The sequence below is a fragment of the Pezoporus occidentalis genome, unplaced genomic scaffold (assembly GCF_034315485.1).
Source record: "Pezoporus occidentalis ecotype Australia unplaced genomic scaffold, CSIRO_AGI_Poc_V1 ctg158, whole genome shotgun sequence".
Lineage (NCBI taxonomy): Eukaryota > Metazoa > Chordata > Aves > Psittaciformes > Psittacidae > Pezoporus > Pezoporus occidentalis.
Window position 1 is genome coordinate 2,134,453 of NW_026913404.1, and position 24,548 is coordinate 2,159,000.

General features: G+C 53.9%; 2 protein-coding genes across 6 annotated transcripts; one reads left to right on the forward strand and one right to left on the reverse strand.

Moving 5' to 3' along the window:
• Positions 1-84: 84 nt before the first annotated feature.
• CCDC78 (coiled-coil domain containing 78) lies at positions 85-14,717 on the reverse strand. Of its 4 annotated transcripts, none has more exons than XM_062611949.1 (16): positions 14,381-14,717; positions 14,220-14,288; positions 13,829-13,957; positions 13,554-13,640; positions 13,114-13,293; positions 9,557-9,697; positions 9,419-9,469; positions 8,691-8,779; positions 8,007-8,085; positions 6,792-6,917; positions 5,930-6,141; positions 5,125-5,296; positions 4,419-4,462; positions 2,330-2,396; positions 1,017-1,117; positions 85-364 (listed from the first exon to the last, which is right to left on the reverse strand). In XM_062611949.1, exons 1-16 carry the CDS (start codon positions 14,393-14,395, stop codon positions 259-261), a joined length of 1,668 nt encoding a protein of 555 aa, XP_062467933.1. In that variant the 5' UTR covers positions 14,396-14,717; the 3' UTR covers positions 85-258. The 4 variants fall into 4 exon arrangements, with proteins under 4 accessions (XP_062467933.1, XP_062467932.1, XP_062467935.1 ...); XM_062611948.1 differs by having other exon boundaries at positions 5,095-5,296; XM_062611951.1 differs by lacking the exon at positions 9,419-9,469.
• A 4,908-nt stretch (positions 14,718-19,625) lies between these two features.
• Positions 19,626-23,758, forward strand: IGFALS (insulin like growth factor binding protein acid labile subunit). Of its 2 annotated transcripts, none has more exons than XM_062611922.1 (2): positions 19,626-19,830; positions 21,407-23,758. In XM_062611922.1, the coding sequence occupies exons 1-2, from the start codon at positions 19,760-19,762 to the stop codon at positions 23,220-23,222; spliced, it is 1,887 nt and encodes a 628-aa protein (XP_062467906.1). In that variant the 5' UTR covers positions 19,626-19,759; the 3' UTR covers positions 23,223-23,758. The 2 variants fall into 2 exon arrangements, with proteins under 2 accessions (XP_062467906.1, XP_062467905.1); XM_062611921.1 differs by lacking the exon at positions 19,626-19,830 and adding an exon at positions 20,441-20,853 and having other exon boundaries at positions 21,409-23,758.
• The last annotated feature ends 790 nt before the right edge of the window (positions 23,759-24,548 follow it).

Here is a 24,548-nt window from a genome sequence, read left to right on the forward strand (position 1 = left end):
AACCTGACCCTGTGTCCCAGGCGTGATGTGCTCAGGGAATAGCAGAATTCCTGCTGCTGAGGGGTCAGGACAGACGCGCAGTTGTCTTGTCTCATGTTAGTGCTGTGAATTTGAGACCCGGAACACCCACGTGGTTGCCCTCGCTGTGCCTCCCAGCTCTCAGCAAGGGAAGGATATGGGCCCTGGCCAGTCCACAAAGCAGAAAGCTCCTTCCTTTGGTATGCTGCTCTTTCTGCTCTTCAGAGCCATGGTGGAGAGCTATGGTTCATGCCTGACAGTCCTGGCTCTGCGCAGTGAGTGAGTGTCGGCTGCCCCAGCACTGAGCGCATGTGGCTTCCTCAGCTGGAGGATCTCCTGCTTGTACCTGCAGTGGGGAAGTAGCACCATGGTTGCCTGTGGATTCACTATCCTGAGTGATTAGTTTAAAGGGATGCTGCACCTTGTGTTTGCCAAGGACACACAGTGTCAGTTAATGCAGAGCCTGCTGGGAACTGAGTCCTGGTAGATACAAAACCAGCCTTTTCCCAGGGAAGAGGGTTTTGCCAGGTAACAGACCTGTGAGTCTGACCTGAGTTCACAGCAGGCACTGAGTCTGTGGAGTTAGAGCAGGCACAGCTGGACCATTGCTCCAACAGATGTGCTCTGCTTTTCCTCACCCTTACCCAAGCAGCTGTTCTCCCTGCTTTGGGGTATGGTGAGCCACAAAGGGAGAGAGGACTGTACATTAGGGGCTGCTGGAAGATTTCAGCTAAGAGAGGGATTGCTTCTCTTAGCTTCCATCTAAGATTCCTCTCTTAGGTTCCTCCACAGGATGAGTGAGCACACAGGTAAGGCCAGATACTGCCCCACTGCCCTACAGAAGGAGGGCTGGTGGCAGCTGCAGCACAGCTGGATGTGCTGTGGGACATCAGCCCTGCTGGCAGTGCTGTGGGTAAGCAGTGGCTGTTGTTCCTGGAGCACAAAGAAACTTGGAGCACAAAGCAGAGAATGTGTGAAGGGGGATCCCACAATCTCACCTCGCAAGATGCTTGTCTATGTATTCCTGCAGCTCTATCACCTGCTCTTCTGCCACAATGGCCCGAGTCAGCAGCTGGCTTCTCTCCTGCTCCAAATCCTTCTAGAGGGGCAAAAACCATAGAGAAAACTGAGATGGGAGTGACCACTTCCCCATCACTCAGCTCCAATGCCACTTATCATTAGGCTACAGAAGCAACCCCAAACTGATGTGCTCAGGGAAGGGAGATGACAGTGCAGCTTTCTGCAGGAGTCATCGGCTGGGCTCCCCTCCCTTACCAGAGCACAGGCTTGGGCACCAGGGCCACCACAGCACTGCCAACTGTGATTTCCTACTCCAGAAGCTTCACAACTGGTGCATTGGCCACTGGATTTGGCACACAGACAGCTTTCACACCTCTACACCAAAGGGAACCCTTTGCAATGAACTTAACCTACCCTTTTAGACAGAACCCCAGTTGTTTTTGCACAGTGTCTCTGGGCAGTAGATGACCACCTCACCCAAGGTAACCGTACGGTCCCTGTGTCACCAGGAGGACCTGAGGTGTTTGAGCTCACTTGCAAGGTGCACAGCAGAGCCAGGATCAGGACCTGCTCTGTGTGCAGTGCTCCACCTCTCAGTCACAGCATGTCCATTCTTTTGGCCACAAAGATACATCCAAATTGGATGTTCATCTTTACCTGACCGGACAATGGTGAAGCACTTCCTTAGGCTGCTGTGGGCAACGTGGGAGGGGTCTGGGAGCACATCTATAGCTTTGTCTACCACAGAAAAACAAACCTCTGCTTGGTTTCCAAAACCCTTTTCCCCAAGTGTGGCAGGGACCCCAGCACCAACTCCTTCCCACTGCTGCCATTAGCAGACAGCAATCCCCACCTTAGACAAGCCCACTCACATCACCTCGGTTTCCTCCCCATGCTGGGCCAGCCCATTCCCAAGTGCGCCACAAATATCTATGTGCCCAGGGGGAACCACACTGGAAAGCTGATTCAGATGCAGCCTAGACTTGAAACAGCTTGAACACAGACCCAGTTTGTTGTACAGATGCCTTAATGTTTGTGCTGAAGCACGGGAGGGACCAATATGGTCTAGCAATGAGCAGACATAAAGGTTGCTATCCTTCCAGTAGCAGGGACAGTACAGCCTTGAGAGCATCACTTGGGCTGAGGCCAAACCCACAGCAAGGCTCTATGGAAAGCTGCCCTGCTCCAAGCAGGAGCAGTGTGTTTGCCCTAGCAGCTGACTGGGGCAGCCCACCTTTGCATGTGGCTTAGGGGCAAGCTTTTATTGGGATGGGCTGTTCCAGGCCTTTACCTGGGTGGTGTGTGTGAACTCCTGGAGCTGCTTCCTGACCTCTGCCCAGCCCTCCTCATCCAGTGGCCTAGGAGGCAAAAGCAGAACTTGATCATGTCTAGACATTCAGATCCAGCCCAGCCATAGGTCACACAGCTCTGGTGAGGGGCTGGACACAACTCATGCCCATCCAACCATAAACCCCAGTGCTCTGAACCCTTTTTTCTCCTGATGCCCCAAACTTCAGGGCATGTAGCATTGTCCCTGTGCCTGGGCACAAGAGTCACAGCCCTTCTGCCAATCTGGGATGCCACACTGCAATGGCTGGGTTTGTTCCAAGAGCACATCAATGCTCATACATCAGAGCACTCCGTGCAGAAAGAACTCTTATCCTGACACTGAATTTGATGGAAACAGAGAGTGATCAATGCCAAATGCTGCCACTTTTCACGTTTCGGAGCACAAACCCACTTGTTCTGGTCACTGAGCATGATAGGTGCTGAGCAGTCTGTGCAGCCCAACGTGGGAAAGTTCTTCCTCTTCTGTCCCTGCTTGAATAAGCAAGATACAGGTCACATCTGATGCTGGAGGAATTTGGGTTGTATGAAGGAAGGAATGCATTGTGCTCCAGAGCTGCGACTGCCCGAGTTCCCTCTGGTGGCTGTAGCCTCCCAGTCCAGGCACACGGGAAATCATGGCCAAGATTCCATGGGAGCAGAAGCAAAGGGAACGATAAACAGTGAAGCCACACAGCTGATTGCTAGAGATGAGAAATAGCAGGAATTATAGCTGAAGTGCTGCAGTAACACCAGCTAGAGGAGCAAAGTAATAGCATGGATAAACCCATTAGCACACAGAAAACAAATATATTAGGTGTTCAAGTCTCGTGGCAGCTAAAAAGCGGCACCTCAAGAGCTAGATATATCATTAGAATTAAGGTTCTGGACTTTCTGTGTCTTATTCCTGTAGTGAGTCTGCCAAAATTAATGCATGTATTCAAGGATAGGTGCATTCATATCTATATGTTCAGGTTGGAGAAGAGAAGGCTCTGGGGAGATCTTGAAGCAGCTTCCAGTGCCTAAAAGGGCTATAAGAAACCTGGAGAGGGGCTTTGGACAAGAGCCGTAGGGACAGGACAAGGGGGAATGGCTTTAACCTGACAGAGGGGCGATTGAGATGAGCTCTTTGGCAAAAGCTCTTCCATGTGAGGGTGCTGAGGCGCTGGCACAGGGTGCCCAGAGAAGCTGTGGCTGCCCCATCCCTGGCAGTGTTCAAGGCCAGGTTGGACGGGACTTGGAGCAACCTGGTCTAGTGGAAGGTGTCCCTGCCCATGGCAGGGGCTTGGAACTTGTGCTTTAAGTTCCCTTCCAACCCAGGCCATTCTGGGATTCTATGATTCTATAAGGACTACAACTACTTTTCAATGTGGAAAACATGGCAAAGCCTGGGTAAGTCTCAAGCTCTTCTCTGAGACTCCAGCTCAGGCACTGACTAGTCAGTGCTGGCATCCAGTTAGTGAAATACCTGACATGTTTTCTAGGGTACCAAACTTTTAAAAGGCTGAAAAATCCCAGCTCAGATTTCTTCACCGTTTCGTTCCACTTTTACACAGATACAGTTGATAGAGTTTCAACTGAAAAACAGAGCAGGGGGATGAAACCCATCAAAAAGGAGCAAATAAAGGGCACGTCATGAAGCCAGGGCAAGTAGCAGGGTCACTGAAGGGATCCAACCTAGCTTCTACATTGGATAGGTGAAGAAATAAGACCATCCCAAACTGGTGGTGTTTCACTTGCCTTCCCCAGGTTGTGTTCCACCAAAGCCCTGGGGTGTATGTTTAATTTCAGCTTCTAAAGAGATCAGTGGGACTAAAACCATGATGAAATCAAACATGAGCTTAAGAGCTTTCTTGGACCAAGGCCCAAATGACCAGCTCATTTCACCGCAGGGAACGCTGCACTGAGGTGACAGCTGGCTTTTCTTCTCAGATGAGCCCCTATCAGCTTGCTTTCTCTCTATTTATTACCATTTCCAAGTAAAGCAGAAAAGACCTCAATCCACACAGCAATGAGAAGTCTGAATTAGAAATATCCCAAGAATCAGCACTTACTGCTCAGGAGCCAGTGGAAAGGCTGAGGTTTCTTTCAGGCTTTTCTGAAGGCAAAGGAAGAAGAGTATTCCCATAAGCTTTAAACCATTGCAGTCTCACCACAGAACCCACCACTTTGAAGTGGTACATCATATCCTCACACTCCAACAGCCACCAGTGCTCTGGCAGGGAATGATGTGCGGTGGATTCTTAAGGTTTAGGTCTCCCGTCCTCTGAACTGTTAAATAAATGCATTTTGTGCAATTCGAGAGACATGTCTCTGCCCAGGCAGGTCCAGTGGGAGGACATGGAGGTGACTGGTGAGTTTCTGACTGGGGTCTCCTGATCAGTTAGCAGAGGCATTCAAGAATAGAAAGCCTCATCCTACCCTCCCTTCTTCACCTCTTCTTTTAGCAGGGAGTGTGTCTGCTGGCCTGGCAACTCTCCCATAACATCAGCTGCTCCTCAGCCCTCCCAGAGCTCAGCAACCCCAAACCATGGGGTTGCCCAGCCAGTAGCTATAGCTCACCCCTACACAGCAGGGTTGAAGCAGTGAGGGGACTGCTTGGACATTCTGTCTTCTCCCAAAATGAGAAAGAGAGCAAGCACTATCTTTGCCTGTGCCGCAGGCACAGCAAACCCTCAGAGAATGCCTAATGAAGGGGGTGAATCTGGCTTGTGAGACTCTCCCCTGCACCCCACAGAAAGCCAGCAGCACAGCCAGCACCTTCTGCAGCTCATGTAGCTGCATTTCCAGTTTTGCTTTATCCTCCCGCAGCCGGTTTAGCTCCCGCGTGGTGTTTGTCAGCAGCTCTGGGTCTGTGATGGAAAAGTGGAGCTCGGCAGGGCCACAGTCTGCAGCGGTGCTGTCTAAGGAACGGATCTGCTCTCGCTGCAGCCTGGAACATACCAGAGGGGTTAGTGCCTGGTATCTTTGGTTAGGTCACATCACTGAGTGTTTCTGCTGCTGATGGAGGTACCATTTGCTTGAGATCTGCTGGCTTCTGGCCACCAAGAGCCAGTTCCCCTGCAAAGGATAGGCAGGAGAGCCCAGCAGTATGCATTATATTCCTGGGAGTATTTCTGAAGGGAGCTTGTCCTAGAGCTATTTGTGGCTTTTATGCCACAAGAATTTCTGCTGCTTCCCACAGCCCAAGCTGGTGAGAGCTGTGGAGCAGAGCTGAGAGCACTGCAGGAGCAGGCTGGGAGGCAGGAGTTATTTGTGGTACCTCTGCCTTTCCACACCATCCAACATGGAATCACTTTCTCACCCTAAATTTGACACAGTAGAAACATATGTGCAAAGCAGCTCCAAGGTGTTCAGAGCACCCTGAGGTGCAGCTGGAAACACCTTGCTCCTGGCTTGTCAAGAGCAGGGAGATCAACATGTATTCCAGATCCTCTGCTCCATCTGGGAGCCCTGTTTGCCTCTGTCCCCACCACCGGTCTGCGTGGTCCAGGGCACTTCCACTTGGGCCTTTGCAGCAAGCAGAAGAGACAGAGGAAACCCAGACCCTGGGGCTTAGCCCTACCTGTAAGCAATGAGCAGGTTCTCATGCTTCTTGACCAAGTCCTTCATGCGTTTCTTGTAGCCACGTGCTGCACTGGCTAGCTGCTCCTCCCGAGCCCTGTAGGAAGCCCTGATGTCCTTCAGCATGCTGTCCACAAAGCGTTTCATGGGAACATGAGCAGCTGGGGCCTTGCTAGGCTCCATGACATTGCTGGATTTGCTGTCCATGAAGTCCTTTGTACATACAGAGAAAGACATCTAGGTGATCGAGTCATTCCCTAAGGCATGTAACCTATTTCCCACAGAGAAGCTCCAGGCATTTATATGCTCACAGCACAGAGGATAAGGCATATCTTCCATTTTCAAAGAGCTGGAAAGACTAATAAACTTCCATCATGGACCTTCAAGACAAAGAAGGCATCAGTGCTGTACCAGATGTACATCTGTACTGTACTGTATCCCTGCCTAGGAAAACACAAGTTGGTGTTGGGAGTTATCTTTTCTAGTCCATTCCCTTTCCCACTCTCTGCTAGCTAGGGCATGGTTCAACATTGCCCTGTTGGGAATTAAACTATTCTTAACAGTAAAGATTCCTTTGCTGAGTGTCCTGATCCATCACCACACTGTGTTCTTTGGTACCAGCCTTCTCCCAGCACAGAAGCTCTTGCCAAAGCCTGCTCACAGCTAACTAGGGGGATGGACAGAGGGGGGCTGGAATCTCCTCCCCCAGGCCAAGACAAGGGTACAGAGTCCCCTTCCAGCTGCAAGCATTGGCTCCCCAAGCCCCACAGCCAGCAGGAAGGGGAAACAGCCTGCAAGAAGAGGTCAGCCAGCGCAGAAGGGCTTTCCCTGCAAGGAGAGCCCCTGGGGCTGGGAGTACCCACCGCCACATCCTTGATGTACTGCACCAGCCGGGAGCGATATTCCTCATTCAGCTCCTTCAGACGGAGCTGCAGCTGAGAGTTCTCCGCCTCCACCTCTTGGAGCTGGCTCTGGGAGCTGAGCAGCACCTAGGCACAGCAAACATGCTCACTCCTGCTCTCATCCTCTGGCCACACAAGGGGCACTAAAAAGCCCCATTAGAGATGGGTGACTTCGTTGCCAAATATCCAGCTGCATTAGAGCTGAGAAGGACCTGGATTTTCACAGGATCCCACTGGAAATGTTCATTATCTCTATTCCCCTGCTACCTGCTGTCATTTACAACCCCCCTCTGCCTTGTGATTACACCAGCTCTTACTAAACAGCAGTGAACAAAATTCCTCCCACCACCTGTGGCAAACAGCACCTTCCACCAGCACTGCACCCCTGCAGAAGCAAACAAGAATGAGCAGCAGGTGGAGAGAGGGGATTCTCCCCCTCTGCTGTGCTCTGGGAGACACCACCCCCCCCCCCCCCCCCCCGCAGTCCTGATCCAGCTCTGGGGCAACAGCATAAGAGGGATGTGGAGCTGTTGGAGAGAGTTCAGAGGAAGCCATGGAGATGCTGTGAGGGCTGAAGCAGCTCTGCTCTGGAGTCAGGCTGAGAGAGCTGGGCTTGTTCAGCCTGGAGAAGAGAAGGCTCCTTAAGGGGAGACCTTAGAGCAGATCCAGTGCCTAAAAGGGCTACAAGAAATCTGGAGAGGGGCTTTGGACAAGGGCCTGTAGGGACAGGACAAGGGGGAATGGCTTTAACCTGACAGAGGGGAGACTGAGGTGAGAAGTTCTTCCCTGTGAGGGTGCTGAGGCGCTGGCACAGGGTGCCCAGAGAAGCTGTGGCTGCCCCATCCCTGACAGTGTTCAAGGCCAGGTTGGACGGGGCTTGGAGCAACCTGGCTGGTGGAAGGTGTCCCTGCCCATGGCAGGGGGTTGGAACTGGATGAGCTTTAAGGCCCCTTAAACCCAAACCATTCCATGATTCTATGATTCTATGAAGCAGTGCAGGGCGAAGCACCTTGATATGACAAACTCCCTGGAGAAGGAAATGTGTTGGAATACCTCAATACAAGACATCCACCCCCTGCTACCTCCAGGAGAAGCTCATGGTGCCCAGGAGGAGCTGATGAGCAGAGACAGTCCTGGAGCCGGGGTGCCAGGGGCTGGAGGGAATCCTGCCCTTACCGCTGACTGCTCCGCCAGCTTGCGCTGGGTGTCCCCAATCGTGCACTTTGCCTCCTGCAGCTCCTTCCCCATTGCCATCCTGGACACACAGGAAGAAGCCGTGTTTATTTTAAGTCCCCAAAGTTCTCTGTAGGTCCAATAGAGACAGTTTTGAGCAGGAAGTCACTACAGGATGACAGAAATCTCTCTGCAGCAGATGCCAGCTCCCAGATGTGTGCCAGCCAGCAGCCACAGAGCCCTCACAGCCAAAGGTGACTATCTTCCCCAGTCAGAGGGTCTAGTTCTGTAGTGTCCCTGCTGGGGCAGCCTTTGCTGGGACACCGACCTCATCCCAGCCTGTCAATGGAAGAACAGCCATGGGGGCAAGGGCTGAGGCTGGGTTCATCTTTGGGCTGTCACACAGGTGCTGTGTGCATCACAGAAGGTGGATTTTCAGAGTTGCATAGGCCAGTTGAGTACTTAAACACAACCCACTTCTAAGCAGGCAGTTAACCCTCTAAAGATTGTTGTAAACATCAGGTTTTGCTTCCAGGCCTCGCTTCTCCCAAAAGTGACTCACCATTTCCCACCTTGTACCCCACCAAAGGCAGGTTGTCTCCTCTCCTGTTCCCAAGGATCAAATTCAGCTGCAATAAGCTCCATAAATGCCCAGCCAAACAGAAGGATGTGCCCTCAAACACTCACACTCTCTCTTCCATCTTCTGTTGCTGCAAATCATAGGTTTTCTTTAGTTTTTCAAGCTCCACTTTTATGTTATCCTGGTTTCCAAGCAACTGAGGGACAAATGAAGAGGAAGATGAGACAGAGGACTGAGCTAAGAGGGATTCGTGAAGGGGGAAGAAGTGAGGACAGCCTCCAGCTGAGCAGTGACATACTGGGGAAAGGACAGATTTCACTGGGAGTGACCAGCTCTGTAGGACATCAGAGGCTGTGTGTGATCTGGAGACAGGGCACACATGCTTCTCTCCCAGAGGAAATTCTCACACCGAGAGTCAGATTCCCAGCAGGAGCTGGTGGCAAAGCCTAAGCTGGTTTTTCATGGGCTGCAGATGGGAAGGAGGCAGGGAGCATTTCTGTGCTCCCAGCTTTGGGTGCTTTGTCATCCCCATCTTTCTCAAGTATTGGCAAGAAGAAAAGAAGTAGGTGTTCTCTGCACTTGTTGGCTTCTAAACCTCTGCCTCTGTTTAGCAAGGGGAAATGAGGGAACCACAACTGCCCTCTCTCAGCTTCTGCCTGCACAAGATCATTGTAGTATCATTTTTCAATTGCACTGCTTAAAGAATAATAACTTATAATCAATCAAGGCATCATTGAACAAAATTCAAGTTAGCACAAGGAGGTGCAAGCCACAGTTGGAATAAATTCCCCCTCTTCTTCCCCAAGGATCTGGCACCAGACCCCCACACACTCACTTTTTTTTCCAGTTTTTGTTGCTCATGTTCAGAGGCAGCAACATCTTCTGGCTGGTTTTAGTAAGAGACCAAAGAAGGTGCCTGTTAGACCCTTGTTCTCCAAGGAGCTGGTGGCAGGGCAGAGAGGTCCGTCCTTACCTTCACCTTCTGAGCGGACAGGGGACGCACCGTTGCCCGCACTCTTCCCAGCTCAGCAAAGGCTTCACCAGCCACAGCAGGGGAGCGGTTGGCATTGGCCAGGTTGAGCAGCTCTCGGCTGAGCTCTTCATTCTTCATGACCTGCCAGGTCAAACAAGAAGAGAAGAGCTTCTGAAATGCTGCCTCTCCAGCTCTGCAGTGTCTGTTCAGCACATACCTGCTGCTCTTGGTGTGTGCACAAGGCAGGCACTCGCATCCCCTCCTGAAAGCAAGCTTTATTCTTAGTTGTCTCATATATGTCCAAAGATACCAATGATTTTCTAATCCTCATGGAAATGCAGGATGCCATCATAGATTAATAGAGTCATGGAATGGTTTGGGTTGGAAAGGACCTTCAGATCATCCAGTTCCAACCCCCTGCCATGGGCAGGGACACCTTCCACTAGACCAGGTTGCTCCAAGCCCCTGTGTCCAACCTGGCCTTGAATACTGCCAGGGATGGGGCAGCCACAGCTTCTCTGGGCACCCTGTGCCAGCATCTCAGCACCCTCACAGAGAAGAACTTATGCCTTATACCTAACCTGAACTTCCCCTATTTCAGTTTAAGCCCATTCCCCCCTTGTCCTATTGCTAAAGTCCCTGATGAAGACCTGCTCCCCAGCATTCATTGCCAGGCATCAGGATTATTCACATGGAACTTTTCTCCCTCTGCCCATATCATCCTGGCATTGAAATCCACAGCACAGTGCCAGCCCAGCCCAGCTCTGCCACCCCCCCTCCATCCTGACCTCCATCCTCCTTCCTCACGCTATCCCTGCACCCTCCGCACAGCTCCCCAGAGCTTCAGCCACATGTTTCTCCATGCAACAGCTTTGAACAGCGCTTGACTCTGTGTGTAAGAGAAGGGCCAAATCATCCATCCATCCATCCATCCATCCATCCATCCATCCATCCATCCATCCAGGCTGCCATCAGCCAGCTAATTCCAGGTTTGTTTGAATGCAACCCCCCCAGCAGCAGCCAGCCCACAGCACCATGTGGGCAGCGAGATTTAAAGTGCTGCTGGTGTGACGTGACACATTTCCAAAAGATAAAGAGGATCTGAATGAGAAAGGCTCTGTTACAGGTGATCTGGAAGGAACACTGGGGGAATTCATGTCTCACGGGAGGGTTTCTATGTTGATAACAAAGCTTTGATGGGGTTTATGACTGGGGACAAGCTTGAGTAATTGTTACCATGGCAGTGAATCGGGGAGGATGGGATACAGAGGTCATCTGAGTCATCCGTGGAGAGAATAGCTTATCAAAAGATAGCACAGGGTGGGCTGAGGGGGAGAGAGGAGAAAGAAGGCTGACAAAGAGGTGAGATATACAGCTGTGAAAATTGACAGCTACGCAGAGACAGGCTGCTTGTTCTCCAACCAAAAATGATCCAGCTGCAGCTGCCTGCCCTGACAATTCGATCGGGGGGGGGGGGGGGGGGGGCACAGGCTCAGAAATACCAGCCTGGTGAAAGAAAGAGGCAGTCCCAGGTTTGGAATGGGCATCACTGCATTCTCTGTGCTCCCAAGCCTGGCCTGGCTCCAGGGAAAACCCCAGCGTGGAACCAGTTTGCAGCCAGTTGGGTTCCCTCCACAGCCTCACTTTGTACCGCCGCAGACGGTGTGAGCCTGTGGAACAAAGGAGAAGGAGGAAACGGAGAGTCAAGGAAAGGTCACAGGCTTGAAAAGGAAGAATTTACAACGAGTTAGAAAACAGGCACAAAGTGCCTGGCTGGCATCTTCTGGAAGGCACTTCCCCCAGGACAGGCAAGGCCAGCTCCCTGCTCCTTTGCCCAGGATGATGTGTGAATCAAACCATACAATGAGCACTGAGGACAATCCAGAGGCTCTCACTGCTCCTGTACAAGGGACCATGAATGAGCTTGCCGAGCTGCTGCTGCGCCAAGCAGCCATGACAACATATTGGCAAGGTCACAAGTAGCACTTGTAATTGGGAATGTGTAAAAGCTTCATTGTCTCCCCCGAAGAGCGCTAGGGAAGGGGAGGGGGCAGAACCACAGGCTGCTTTTCCCATTTCCTTTGGGAAAGTCCACACTGGGAAAATAATGAGCAAGAGGCCCATGCCATGACAAGTCCCAGCCTGCCAAGTTGGAGCCTCTTTCGCTTCAGGCAGGGATAGTTGGTAGTCAGAGCCAAGAAACTGGGGGGAAGCCCTCAGCCTACCAATTACAACCAAGGATTCATGTTTGGCTTCTGGACCCTGCTCCACCACCTCTTCAGGATGACTGAACCCAGGTGCTTTCACTCTCTTAAACATTCCAGGATCCATGTGAAGCCAATGTGTTATTACTGCTAACCTGCTAAACCCATCATTGAGAGAGATCAGCCACCTCAAAATCCCATTTTTGACAAACACATTGCACCCCCTTGGGGACAAGAAGCAGCTGAGACTGCTGAAGGCTGAGCTGCTCCCTGGTGAGCCTGGCAGTACCGTGTCCCAGCAGCGTGCTGCCTTGCTGGCAGTCAGCTGCACGCGTGCTGCCTCGTGCTTTGGCAGGACTAGGGGGCAGGTTCATACCCCTGCAAGAGCTGAGCTTACCTCCTCCTAAGACATCTCCATTTCTCAGCTTATGGGAGACGAGTGATAGCTTCATGAGCCACTAACTTGCTTATTTGCAACGGGTTGATGATGATCTCATATCCTTAGAGCTCTCTCGAGCAAAGCTCCCCATAAAACCAGACCAGACACTGCCAAAACCAGTATGTCTGGGCCCAGCCCCACATCTTCCCATCACAGTTCTGCACAGGGCCAGCATGGGAAACCAGGTCATTTGGCTGAAGCAGCTAAACTGTCTGCTGGGGGAGGGAGGCAGGAGAGTGTCAGTCATTCAATCCAATTCAAAAAGAAGGAGAGAGCAGGAGGGGGAGAGGGAGGGGAGAGAGGAGCAGCTATTCTTGCTAAAGAATTGCACAAATCGGAGTCCAAATAACTTCATTAATAATTGCTAAACTAACAGTCATCAGGAAATTTACTATATTTTAAGGAGCAATCAGAAAACTTGCTTATATTCAGTGTTTTACTAAACTTGCTGACCCCAAAAACCTCCAGGGCCCTTCCCGCAGCTGTCGGAAATGAGAGTGACTACAAGCAGTTCACGTGCAGCCTGCTCAAGCCATGCAGAAGGAAAGGGAAACAAAGCATGCTGGCAGTCAGGAGGGACCTGCAGCGTGCACCCAGACCAGCCCTGCAGTGACCCCCTTGGTACTGCTGGAGACGGGCCTTGGGATGGAGTGAAGAGAGGAGGACTCTGACAGCAGGGTGCCTGCATGAGCACAAGGTCAGAGTGGGCTCAGCACTGTCCCTGCTGAGCAGAGCAGGTTCTGCAAGCCCTGTGAGAAGGTGATCAATCACCTTCCATGAGCCTGAAAATGAACCCGTACCCAAGCTCCTCTGGCCCACAGCTGACAAACCATTCTGGACCCAAGCTATGTTACATAACCCAAAGCCAAGCTGTGTGTAGATTGGGTGAACTGGAGAGCACCAGAGTGTCTCACCTCCTGGTCCAGCTCTTTGCCTAGGGCTAGGTAATTGCTTTTCAGAATGATGTACTCATCCGCCAGCTCCTTCCGGCTGGTCTCCAGGGCACGCAGGCCTTCCCGCAAGGCATCTTGCTCCCCAGTGACCTTCTCATTGCAGAGCTCCAGCTCCAGCACACGGGTCTCCAGGACCAGGATCTGCAGAGGGAAGGCAGCAGAATTAGACTGTGGCAGAGATTAGCAGAAGGGTATTTATTTGGCCAAATAGGTTCTGGACATGCTATGACTTAAAGAGAGATGAGTTTCATGTGAGTTTCTGGCCATTGCGGAGGAATCCCTTGCTTTAGCTAAAGCTAAGAGAATATGCCAAGCAAAATAAAGACGGATGTGCAACAGACTGCAGTTCTGGGTAAAGGTGTTGGCAGAGCTGAAACCAACTACTTCAAACTTTGGGATACCATGTTCTTCAGTTCAAAGTTCTCTGTCTCGTACTGCTCCTTCATTTTGTTTGTCTCGATCTGAAGATCAACGAGCCCTTTGGAAATCTAGGAGAGAGAAAGTATAGTACAAAGCCATGGATCCTGAGGCCAACACACTGTTCCAACAAGGAATTTGAGCACAACACACACTACCCCTAGAAAGAGGCATTTCCCACCAGGTTTTCCACCACAGGTCTATTGCTCTCATGTGACTTCATGGCTGTTCTCTCCAGCTCCCCAGGTATTTGTTTTACCTTCAGTTTTTCCTCTTCACTGAAGCCCATTCTGGCTGACAGATCTGGTTTGGAGCCAGCCAGCTTCCCCATCCTCTCAGGCAGGTCTCTGAGCCATCCCAACCTCTCATCCCCATCCTGCAGCTGCACCTAGGGACACACAACAGCTCCCACAGCTGGTGTCAGCCAGCAGAGCCCTCTGCTCCCACCGCAGCACTGTTGGAAAAGCACAGCACATCCAGCTGTTTGGAGCCTGAACAGACTGCAGATGGGATTTTCAGCTGCCATTTTCCACCTACAATTCAGATTTCATTTGCAGAATACTGGTTCCATGAGCTAGGAAAAGGCTGCAGCCCTTCATACTTAGATTTTTATTAGCAAGACATTGCATGTGTTCTGTCAGAGTACTTACATTCTCCTTCTCTGCAACAATTCCAAAATCCATGTGCTTGGAGGCCAAGGTCAACTTGCAGGGCAGCGACTGAAAAGCAAAGGCAGGATCTAAGGATCTCTATGGCACCAAATCTCCCCTTGAGGTCCGGCACAAGCCACGTTGCTATCAACTTTGGTTACCAGAGGGTGCGGCATCCACCTGGGGTTTAAGGTGGAGCCAGTTATTACAGTCACCCCAGCAGGTGTGTGTGTATGCCTTTGCTAGAGGCAAAGAAATGATGCTTGTCAAGAGGCTTCTGTATTCATGAGACATCACATGGCAGAGACTGAAACAAGAAGCTTAGCAGATACCTTCAGTGAAGCAATACTGCTAGCTGGGAGGTACCACTCTGTATTAAGGACCATTCCTAAAATCCAGATGTAGGGATGGCCTTCATCTCTATTGCAGGCATCTTTAGAGAATTTAAGATATGATTAACTCATTAATTAAACCATTCATCCAACCACCCAGCAGCATCTGTCAACTTGTTTCCAAGTTCTCTCGATCTCTGCCATCCTCGTATCTCTGTGCCAATGAGCCATCCAAAGGGTACCAGGGTGTTCAAGAATTGCCAGTTCTTCATCTCCTCACTTCAGGCTCATTATTGCTGCTATTTCTGGAGAGTGGGTGAGTTTAGGTAAGAACCTGTCACAGAAGGAAAACTTGATTCTGAAGAACTCCTTAGTACCTGTCAAAGCTAAGAGGAGAGAAGAGGGAGAGAAGCTCTGTGCTGAGCAGGGTTTACCAGCTCCTCTCCAGGTTGTTGGAGACCCTGTAGCCTCTTGACATGGATTGCATGGACCATGCAAGTGAGATCCAGGGGCTGAGTTCTTTTGGGACTCAGGGGAAGGAGAAGCTAACAAAACACGCAATTGTGTTATATTTCTGCGGAAAAACTTAGCAGACCTGAAGTAATTGTATTAAGGTAATGAAAGCGCTGATGTGAGCTCACATTCTCTTCACACCCACTGCTGAGCAGAAAGCCAAATTCACACACCGCCCACAGTGCCAAGGGGCTCACAGGTCTCCTACGGGTGCTACAGCACGTGAAAGAGCTGAGCTGTAGCTCTGCTCCCAGGGTGCACGCTGGCTCCTCCAGCCCCCAGGCCCACACTGGCCCACAGAGGACAGGAGTTCCCAGCACACACTGCCCAGAGAGGGGCACAGGGTGGCTCATGCCACTGCCACAGACAGCCCGTGCCCCGAGCACTGCAGAGACCCAATTCAGGAGATCAAACAGCCCACCCCTTCGTGCCAGCAAAGGTGGGTGCACCCTGAGCTGCAGCAGTGCCTGTTTCATAGAATCCCAGAATCCCAGACTGGTTTGGGCTGGAAGGGACCTTAAAGCTCACCAAGTTCCACCTCCCTGTCATAGGCAGGGACACCTTCCACTAGACCAGGCTGTCATTGAACACTGCCAGGGATGGGGCAGCCACAGCTTCTCTGGGCACCCTGTGCCAGCGCCTCAGCACCCTCACAGGGAAGAACTTCTGCCTAAGAGCTCATCTCAGTCTCCCCTGTCAGGTTAAAGCCATTCCCCCTCATCCTGTTCCTACAGGCCCTTGTCCAAAGCCCCTCTCCAGGTTTCTTGCAGCCCCTTTAGGCACTGGAGCTGCTCTAAGGTCTCCCTTAAGGAGCCTTCTCTTCTCCAGGCTGAACCAGCCCAGCTCTCTCAGCCTGGCTCCAGAGCAGAGCTGCTCCAGCCCTTGCAGCATCTCTGTGGCCTCCTCTGGACTCTCCATGTGCAGGACGTTGCACTTGGCCTTGCTGCACTCCACGAGGTTCACACTGTCCCACCTCCCCAGCCTGTCCAGGTCCCTCTGGATCCCATCCCTTCCCTCCAGCGCATTGACTGCAGCACACAGCTCCGTGTCATCAGCTAATGTGCTGAGGGTGCACTCAATCCTTCACTGTTTCACCTCACAGAGAGCAAGATAAGACACATATTAAAAATATAATAATATAACATATATAGTATAATTAAAATACACATAAAGAGTGTTACTTATGGTCCTGCAGTGCCTGAGAGGCTTTTGTTGCATGTGCCATCCCAGCACACGGAATGACAGCGACCACTTTTCCCGTGGTTTGGAAATACGAAGCAGATTTTGTCCTAGTGGATGTCTCTAACAGCAAAACGAATGAGGAACGAAGCTTCAGGGGGTCACTGCAACCCCGAATCCCCACCAGTGCTTCATGAGCTTCCAGCGCTAGCGAAGGGAGTCTACCCGCGCTCCGGACCCGCAGACACCCCCTGGGCAGCCAGTGGTGCTGCGGAGCTACCCCGATGTGCCCCCATCCCGCCCGGGCTGCCTGGAGCTGCCGCCGCCGCCCGGGGCAGGCCCCGCCGCCTCTCGTTTCCAGGGAAACGGGCACTTCCGGGTGAGGGCGGCGGAGCGGGAGTGCCCCCTGTCGGCGGGAGGTCTGTGCTGGCGGCTCCAGGCCAGCCTTGAGCCGGAGCCCCCTGCCCCGTGCTCCTTCCTTCTATCCAACCTAAATACATGCTCTTCCAGCCGAAAGCTGACACCTTTCTCCCGTCTCCACAGGTAAAAAGCCGCCCTCCATCATCCCTACTAGCCTCTGACATGCTGACGGGCTCCAGAAAGTCTTTTCCAGGCTCACCCACGCCACCTCTTCCAAGTCTTTTTCCACAGGAGAGTCCTTTCAGACCCTGGCTGCTCCCGTGATCCCCCCTGGACCCGCTCTGACAGCTCCAGCTCTGCCTCATGCTGGGACCCGGCGCTGGACCTGTGCTCCAGGATGGGGTCTCAGGAGACTCAGTGAGTAGAACCACGTCCCTTGTCCTGCTGGGCACGCTGCCTGTGATGCAGCACAGGAGTTTGCTGGGCTCCAAGTGCCCACTGATGGCTTATGTCCCATTTATCACACCCTGGCACCTTCACGTGCTTCCCCACAGGCTCCTGCCATGGGGCTGCTCCCGCCACCGCCATCAGCCTTGGAGCAGCCTCTGTGGGGCTTTGGGGAACGCACCAGCAGGAAGGTCTGGAGAGCTTATATGGGATATGGAAAATCATAGAATCCCAGCCTGGTTTGGGTTGGAAAGGACCTTAAAGCTCATCCAGTTCCAACCCCCTGCCACAGGCAGGGACACCTTCCACAAGACCAGGTTGCTCCAAGCCCCATCCAACCTGGCCTTGAACACTGCCAGGGATGGGGCAGCCACAGCTTCTCTGGGCACCCTGTGCCAGTGCCTCAGCACCCTCACAGAGAAGAACTTCTGCCTAAGAGCTCATCTCAGTCTCCCCTCTGTCATGTTAAAGCCATTCCCCCTTGTCCTGTCCCTACAGGCCCTTGTCCAAAGCCCCTCTCCAGGTTTCTTCTTGGCCCCCTATTACCCTTCCTACCCCCCAGCACACTGGCACTGTCATGGAGAGGAGTTAGGCAACGCAGCTGCTTCCCATGCCTCTGTTTGCCCCCGTATGCAGCTTCATTTTGGATGACAGCCGCCTCTAGGACAGGCTTTCCTGCCGTTCGCTGTCCCCATGTGCCTCCAAACCTTGCTCTCAGTGACAGCTCTTTTCCCCCAGACCTCAGGGGTTGGGACATTTCCCATGTGTGGCCACCCTGAGTCACAGCTCTGGGTTGTCCTCACCTTCCCCAGTCCAACCAGCCCAGCCAGGCAGGAGCTGGTGATGCAGTTTGATGTGGACACACGGGCCGCTGTGGTAATGGTGATGGTAATTACCACAGTGGTAATTACCACCTCCAAGCTCCAGCAGTGCATCAGCCACCTTGCCCAGCTCCCCACAGGAGCTGTGGTAGTCATGGCACATCTCCACCTGGAGATGCCAACAGGGACCTCTGCCAGCAGCTGCCAAAACCTTTCACCACCACTGCCAGGTCACCATCTCCAGTGACGTGGGACCTTTTGAGTGTGGGACCAGGAAACCAGGCAGAGCTCATCTCCAACTGGATCTTTTCCAGGAGGGAGCTTGGTCCCTGCAGGTGTCCCCAGGAGAGCAGCACAAGCTCTGGGATGCTGTTGTCACTCCTCCTGGCTCTCTTGGGCAGTAACATCAGGGCTCTGTATGAGGAGCAGCACCAGTTGCCCTGGCAATGCAAGATGTTCTCCTCTGGACTGGGACAATATTTGGCAAGATTTGCTAAAAGTACTCCCTGGTGATACCACCCGTGTCACATCCGTGCTCCCCACAGGGCTCGAGCCAGGTCAGTGCTGTGCCTGCTGGTACCCAGAGCTGGCTCATGAACATGCAGCCTGTGTAGGATGGGCTGGGAAGCTCCAGGAGTCCCACAGCAGACCTGGCAGGGCCACCAGCACGCATTCCTCTAGGGCAGCTGGGGACACAAGAGGGAGCTGGGGACAGCCAGTGGCATCTACACACATGATGGGATGCGGAGGGAGCTCCTGGGGAGGGACTTGCAGGCCCGGGAGGGTAAATGACTCTTTAGAGTTTAACTAGGTTTAAAAGCTATTTTGTTTATGATTTTGCTGCTTTTCCTAATACCATTACAGCCTTCCCCATGGCAACCAGGTGGGACAGCTCAGACTTTGGTCCCGGACAGGGAGATTAGCTGCTGGAGCTGAAACCATGGGGGATTGGCTGGGGAGGTCCACACTGGCCAGAGCCACCAGCCTACCCGTGGTGGGGTTGCACACTGAGGTCCCCATGGTGGCTGTGGTGCTGCTGCACAGGCACAAGGTCCAGGTGTGCAGGATGGGCTCATGGTGATGCTGGAGGGACCAGCCGGGGTGTCAGAGTATCCTCTGCTGCAGTGGTGGGACATGACTGGAGGAGGTGACCTCAAGAAGGTTTAAAGGTGGAAACAGGTCTAGCTCCTCCCTTCACCCCAGCCACGTTGGGAAGGGTTTATTATTGACCCTCTTTATTTTTCCTTTGAGCTCTTTTGGTATTTTCCCTGGAGAGGGTTGTTGGAGGCAGGGATGAACCTGCTCCCAGCCGCAGGTAGGGCTAGTTTAAACTTCCCAAAGAGGTTGTGTGGGTTTTGGCTGGCTGGCCCGTGCTGGTTCAGCTCTTTTCAGCTTCCAGATTGATTACACCTTGTGTCAATATGTGCTTAGTGCTTATTAGTGGGTGCGTGTATCTCCATCTCTCATTTGACCCTTCTCATCTATAATTTCCCAGAAGAGAGGATTAAAATAGAAGAGGGGGGAGAGCAGTGCTCAGGGCCTAAAAAGAAAGGGAGAAACCAGCACTTGTGGGAAAATTGAGTGGCAAAGCTAGAGCCTGGCTGTTGCTCTCCAGCACCTCTTCCCATGGGCACGGTGCTGCTTTGGCTGCTGAGATGGTTGCTTAAAACCACCTGAGTTGTGTGGTGAAGAACTGAGATGTGCCCTGCAGAGCAGAGGCCATGGCAGGCCCCCACGGGGATGGGTGAGGTAGGAGCACGGTGGGGGTGCCCATGGCACGGGGCTGGTGGTGGAGAGCATCCCTGTTCCACCTCCACCTCACCACCGGCACAACTCGAACCAGGGCTGGGAAGAGCAACTCCGGTGGGAGACACCCAGTCCTGGAGACATGGATGTGAGCAGTGCCAGCCCCATCCTGGTGCATCTTCAAGGAGGAATGGTACTACCAGGACATGGGGAAGGGTTATCCCCAGCAGCAGCAGGGTTCCTCTCACTGGGGCAGAAGTGCTTTTTATCTAGTTCTTTTTTGTTTTCTTTCCTGGAAACTGGTAAAAGATTCTGCAGAAACCATGTTGGACCCGGGTGGGGAAATGACCTGGGACACAGAGCAAGGTCACCAGCTTCCCTGGGCTGGTTTGATGAGCTGCCAGGCAGAGAGTGTGAGCTGCCAGCCCCGGAGTATCACCCACCATCACCCCCCCCCCCTCCCCCCAGGGGTGGAGGAGCTGAGGGACCTTCACAGCCATCACCTCGCCGGGGGGACCTGGCTCTGCTCTTTGCTTCCCCTTTGGCATGAAAGCACCAAGCCAAGGGGTGCATAGAGCTCCCATCACCATCCCCCCCCACGGGACAAGATCCACCTGCAGGAGGGGGCTGCAGGCTCAGCCCCAATGCTTCTAATGCCACATGGAGAAAAGATTTTCCCCTTTCCCAACTCATTTCCCATCTGCATCACCATAATGCTTCAGGTGTTTCAGCCCATCTACGATGAGATTAACCCCACACCTCTACTCCTCTGTGCAATACAGACGCTCCAAGCCCCATGGTGTGCATTTAAGGTCCCAATGTAGCCTGAGGAGTAGCTGCCAGGGCTCACCCTGGGCACTCCCAGCTGAGCAGGGTCAGTGCTGCTGTTTGGGATCCTCAGGAGCACAGTGCATGGTCATGCCCTATCCATCCCTCTCTGCTCGCAGCCCCACCATAGCCTGTCCTCCTGAGCATTTCATTCCACCTCCCTGTCCCATGAGGGGGTCTGAGCACTGCCATAGAACCAGTTACAGACCAGTGAGGAGGAGCAAGGAGCCCATCTTGGTGACACCAGCCCCGGCCACGGCCCGTCCCAGCAGCAGTAGGGTTAAGCCCGGCCGGGCGGGCGGCTGGACAGGCGTCAAGGTGGTTGCTCCATCCATCCCTGCGCAGTCCCAGGGGCCGGAGCGCCGAGAGGGAGCTCTGCCCTGCCCGGCACCATGAGCGCAGGCAAAGGTAAGGCAGGGAACCCACCTGCTCACCCAGCCACGGGCAGGGGGCTTGGAAGGGAGACCCTAGAACCCTGCAAGGGCTTCACACCCAAGTCACCCTTCTCCCCCCTCTCCTGCTAATAAGAAATCTGGGGATCCCCCGTGCTGCCTGGGTGCATGCAGAGCCCAGAGCTGGATGGGGGCTGCAGGGATGGCCAAGGAAGCATCAAGACCCCTCTGCTCTGAGGAAGAGCAAGTTAATGGTGGGCAAGCAGAAGGAAGGAGGAGAGGAGACTGAGGACCTGTTCCCGAGAGGGATAAGCTGCTTCTGCAAAACAGATGAATGTGTGTGGGGGTCCTTGCACCCAAGGGATCTGAGCTGCAGCAGGAGTTGGGGGGGACCAGCACCCTCTCCCAAGGGTGAATCCAGCTCCCCACGCAGCTGCTCAGTATGTGCAATGGGGTGGGACTGACCCCCCATGGCCCTGGCAGCACAGGCACCCAGTGGGGGGGTCCCACGGGGGTCCCCGTGAGCACCCAGGGTTGCACTGATGCATCCCTTTTCCTCTGCACCCTGCAGCGGGCATCACCCTCATGCTCCCCTTGGCCCTGCTGCTGGCCACAGCCTCCCAGCCCCCGGGGGGGGACACCCCGAAGGAGCAGGGGGACGCAGACCCTCCCCGCTGCCCCAGCCCTTGCGCCTGCAGCTTGGATGACTACACCGAGGAGCTCAACGTCTTCTGCAGCTCCCGCAACCTGACGCGCCTGCCCGAGGATGTGCCCCCCAACGCCAAGGCCCTGTGGCTGGACGGCAACAACTTCACACTGCTGCCGGCCGCTGCCTTCAGGAACCTCTCGTCCCTGGACTTCCTGGACCTGCAGAGCAGCCAGCTGGCCGCCGTGGAGCAGCACGCCTTCCACGGGCTGCGGGGCCTCTACCACCTCCACCTCGAGCGCAACCACCTCAAGCACTTGGCTCCCCACACCTTCCTGCACACCCAGAACCTTGTGTCCCTCAGCCTCAACAACAACCACTTCAGCAAGGTGGAGGAAGGGCTGTTTGCTGGGCTGTCCAACCTCTGGTATCTGAACCTGGGCTGGAACTCGCTCGTGGTCCTGCCTGACAAGGTCTTCCACGACTTGCCCAACTTGAGGGAGCTGATCCTGGCTGGGAACAAGCTCCCCTACCTCCAGCACCAGCTCTTCTGCAGCCTTACTGAGCTGAAGGAGCTGGACCTGAGTGGGAATGCTCTCAAGGGCATCAAGATCAACATCTTTGTCAAGCTGCAGAAGCTACAGAAGCTGTACCTGAACCACAACCAGATCAATGCCATCGCACCCCGCGCCTTCATGGGCATGAAGTCCCTCCGGTGGCTGGACCTGTCCCACAACCGTCTCGTCTCGCTGTTTGAGGACACGTTCCTGGGCCTCCTCAGCCTGCATGTCCTACGCTTGTCCACCAACTCCATCACCAGCCTGAGGCCCAGGACCTTCAAAGACCTCCAGTTCCTGGAGGAGCTGCAGCTGGGGCACAACAGGATCCGAAGCCTGGCAGAAAGGACCTTTGATGGATTGGGCCAGCTGGAGGTTCTCAGCCTCAACAACAACCAGCTGCAGGACATCAGGGCTGGGGCGTTCTTGGGGCTGTACAACGTGGCAGTGATGCACTTGTCTGCCAACTGCATTAAGGTGCTCCCTGACTACGTGTTCAAGGGGGTGACCAAGCTGCACAGCCTCCACCTGGAGCACAGCTGCCTGGGCAGGATCCGGGTGCACACCTTCTCCAGCCTCACCAGCCTGCGGCGCCTCTTCCTGCAGCACAACGCCATCGCCGTCATCGAGGACCAAAGCTTCAGCGAGCTGCATGAGCTCCTGGAGCTCGACCTCAAGCACAATGGGCTGAGCAGCCTCTCATCCCAGCAATTTGTGGGTCTGAGAAACCTGGAGTACCTCTTCCTCTCCTCCAACCAGCTCCTGGAGATCTCCCAGGACACCTTCACCCCGCTCCAGAGACTCTTCTGGCTCGACCTCTCCCATAACCAGCTGGAGACGCTGGACAACTCCATCATCTCCCCCCTGGCCAACCTGCGGTACCTCAGCTTGAGGAATAACTCACTGGAGACCTTCTCAGTGGGCTTCTTGTGCAGCCCCTTTACCCTGGAGCAGCTTTGGCTGGGGGGCAACAACTGGCACTGCAACTGCTCCTTGAAGGGCTTGCGGGACTTCTCCTTGCAGCACCCTGTGGTGGTCCCACGCTTCGTGCAGTCTGTGGCTGAGGGGGATGATGCCCATGTACCTGTTTACACCTACAACAACCTCACCTGCCTCCACCCCCCAGCCGTGGCAGGTCTGGACCTCCGAGACACCTCTGAGGACAGCTTTGCTCACTGCTGAGCTGTGCTGGCCCCAGGGATGGACCCTCAAGCTGCCACCTCCCTGGCCCTGGCCCAGGCTCCAGGGGCAGCAGCAGGAACTCTGGCTTTGTGGTCACCGCCGCTCAGGCCACCTTTGCTGCCACCTCACCTTGGTGCTGCCCGGGCAATGCCACATGGGCACTTGCTCCCCAGACTTGAAACTGAAATGGTTCAGGCCTTTACTATTTAAATGGGAGCCCCTGGGTCAGGAAGGTTGCTCCCAATGGGAGCATCCCCCAACCCGGAGGCTCGGGGGGATGGGGGAAAGCTGCACCTGCAGCCTGGAGCCCTCCCCACAGCGAGGGGCAGCGCTGCTGGGGCTGGGACTCTGCAGTGGGACAAATGAAAGCATCTTCCTGCCATGAGGAGCTGAGAAATCATTAAAGCCCCCTGGTGAGGAGGGGGCAGACCTGCTTTACTCATTCCTTGCACTAGCAGGTGTAGGCAGGTTGCAGAAAGCCACACACGTCACCTGATAAACCATAGCAGACAAATAAACCTTTGGAGCTATCGTAACTCATCTTGTAAGTATGTTCTTTCCAAAGCACATGCTGCACCCCGCCCGGGTTTCTTATCGGAGCCCCTCAGGGCTGCAGCTGCAGAGTGAGTTGCTCAGGGTCCCCAGGGTGCTGGAGGAACTTGCAAGCTCTGTGTGGGTGACACGCGCCCAGGGTGGGAGGAGAGCTGCCCAGCCACCCCACAGTAGCCAACAGCCGGGTCAGGCTCTGCTCCCGGCGCTCCAAAACCCAGATAACTGACCTTTGGCCATGCAGCAGCACATGGGGAAACCTGGTCAGGTGAGTTCCTGCTGTGGCACAGCAGGAGCAGGGACAGATGCTCCTCCTGCTCGCTTCCAAGCGATGCTGCCAGCTACAACCCAGTTTGGTCAGTGGAAATCCTAGATTCCCCCCATCTCCCTGAAACAGCTCTGTGAAGGTAAGTCCCAGGCATGGACACAGGCTTGGAGACCAGGAGGGAGGGAGGTAAGAGGCAAGGACACCACCTTTGTCTGCTTCACCAGCTTAACTCAAGCCTACAAGAGGAGGCAGGTCCCATAGGAGCCATGACAGACATGACAGCATAAAAGGCAGACTAACAAAGGAGGAACCATGTGGGGACCAGAAGAGCCTCACACATGGCAGAGATGTGAAGAACAGCCATGGCAATACATGCCCCAGGCCAGCAAGACAAGGGACCAGCCGGATCTCGAAGCTGGGATGAAAGGAGGATTGATTTAGCTGAACCCCAGCAAGGAAAGGGCAGAGCAGGAAAGACCTGGATTACACGCAGTGCTCGTAAGTCCAAG

Bases quoted from the DNA above. Each gene is read 5' to 3' on its own strand.
- CCDC78 (XM_062611948.1), bottom strand. The intron at 13,958-14,219 runs GTAAGTACTCTG...GTGTGTCCCTAG, and splicing joins TTGTTGCAGAGAAGGAGAAT to GTGCAGCTGCAGGATGGGGA. The intron at 4,463-5,094 runs GTGCAGGGGAGA...CTTTGCCTTCAG, and splicing joins TGCTGCTGGCTTTCTGTGGG to AAAAGCCTGAAAGAAACCTC.
- IGFALS (XM_062611922.1), top strand. From the start codon at position 19,760: ATGGATGTGAGCAGTGCCAGCCCCATCCTGGTGCATCTTCAAGGAGGA. The intron at 19,831-21,406 runs AGGGTTATCCCC...TCTGCACCCTGC, and splicing joins GTACTACCAGGACATGGGGA to AGCGGGCATCACCCTCATGC.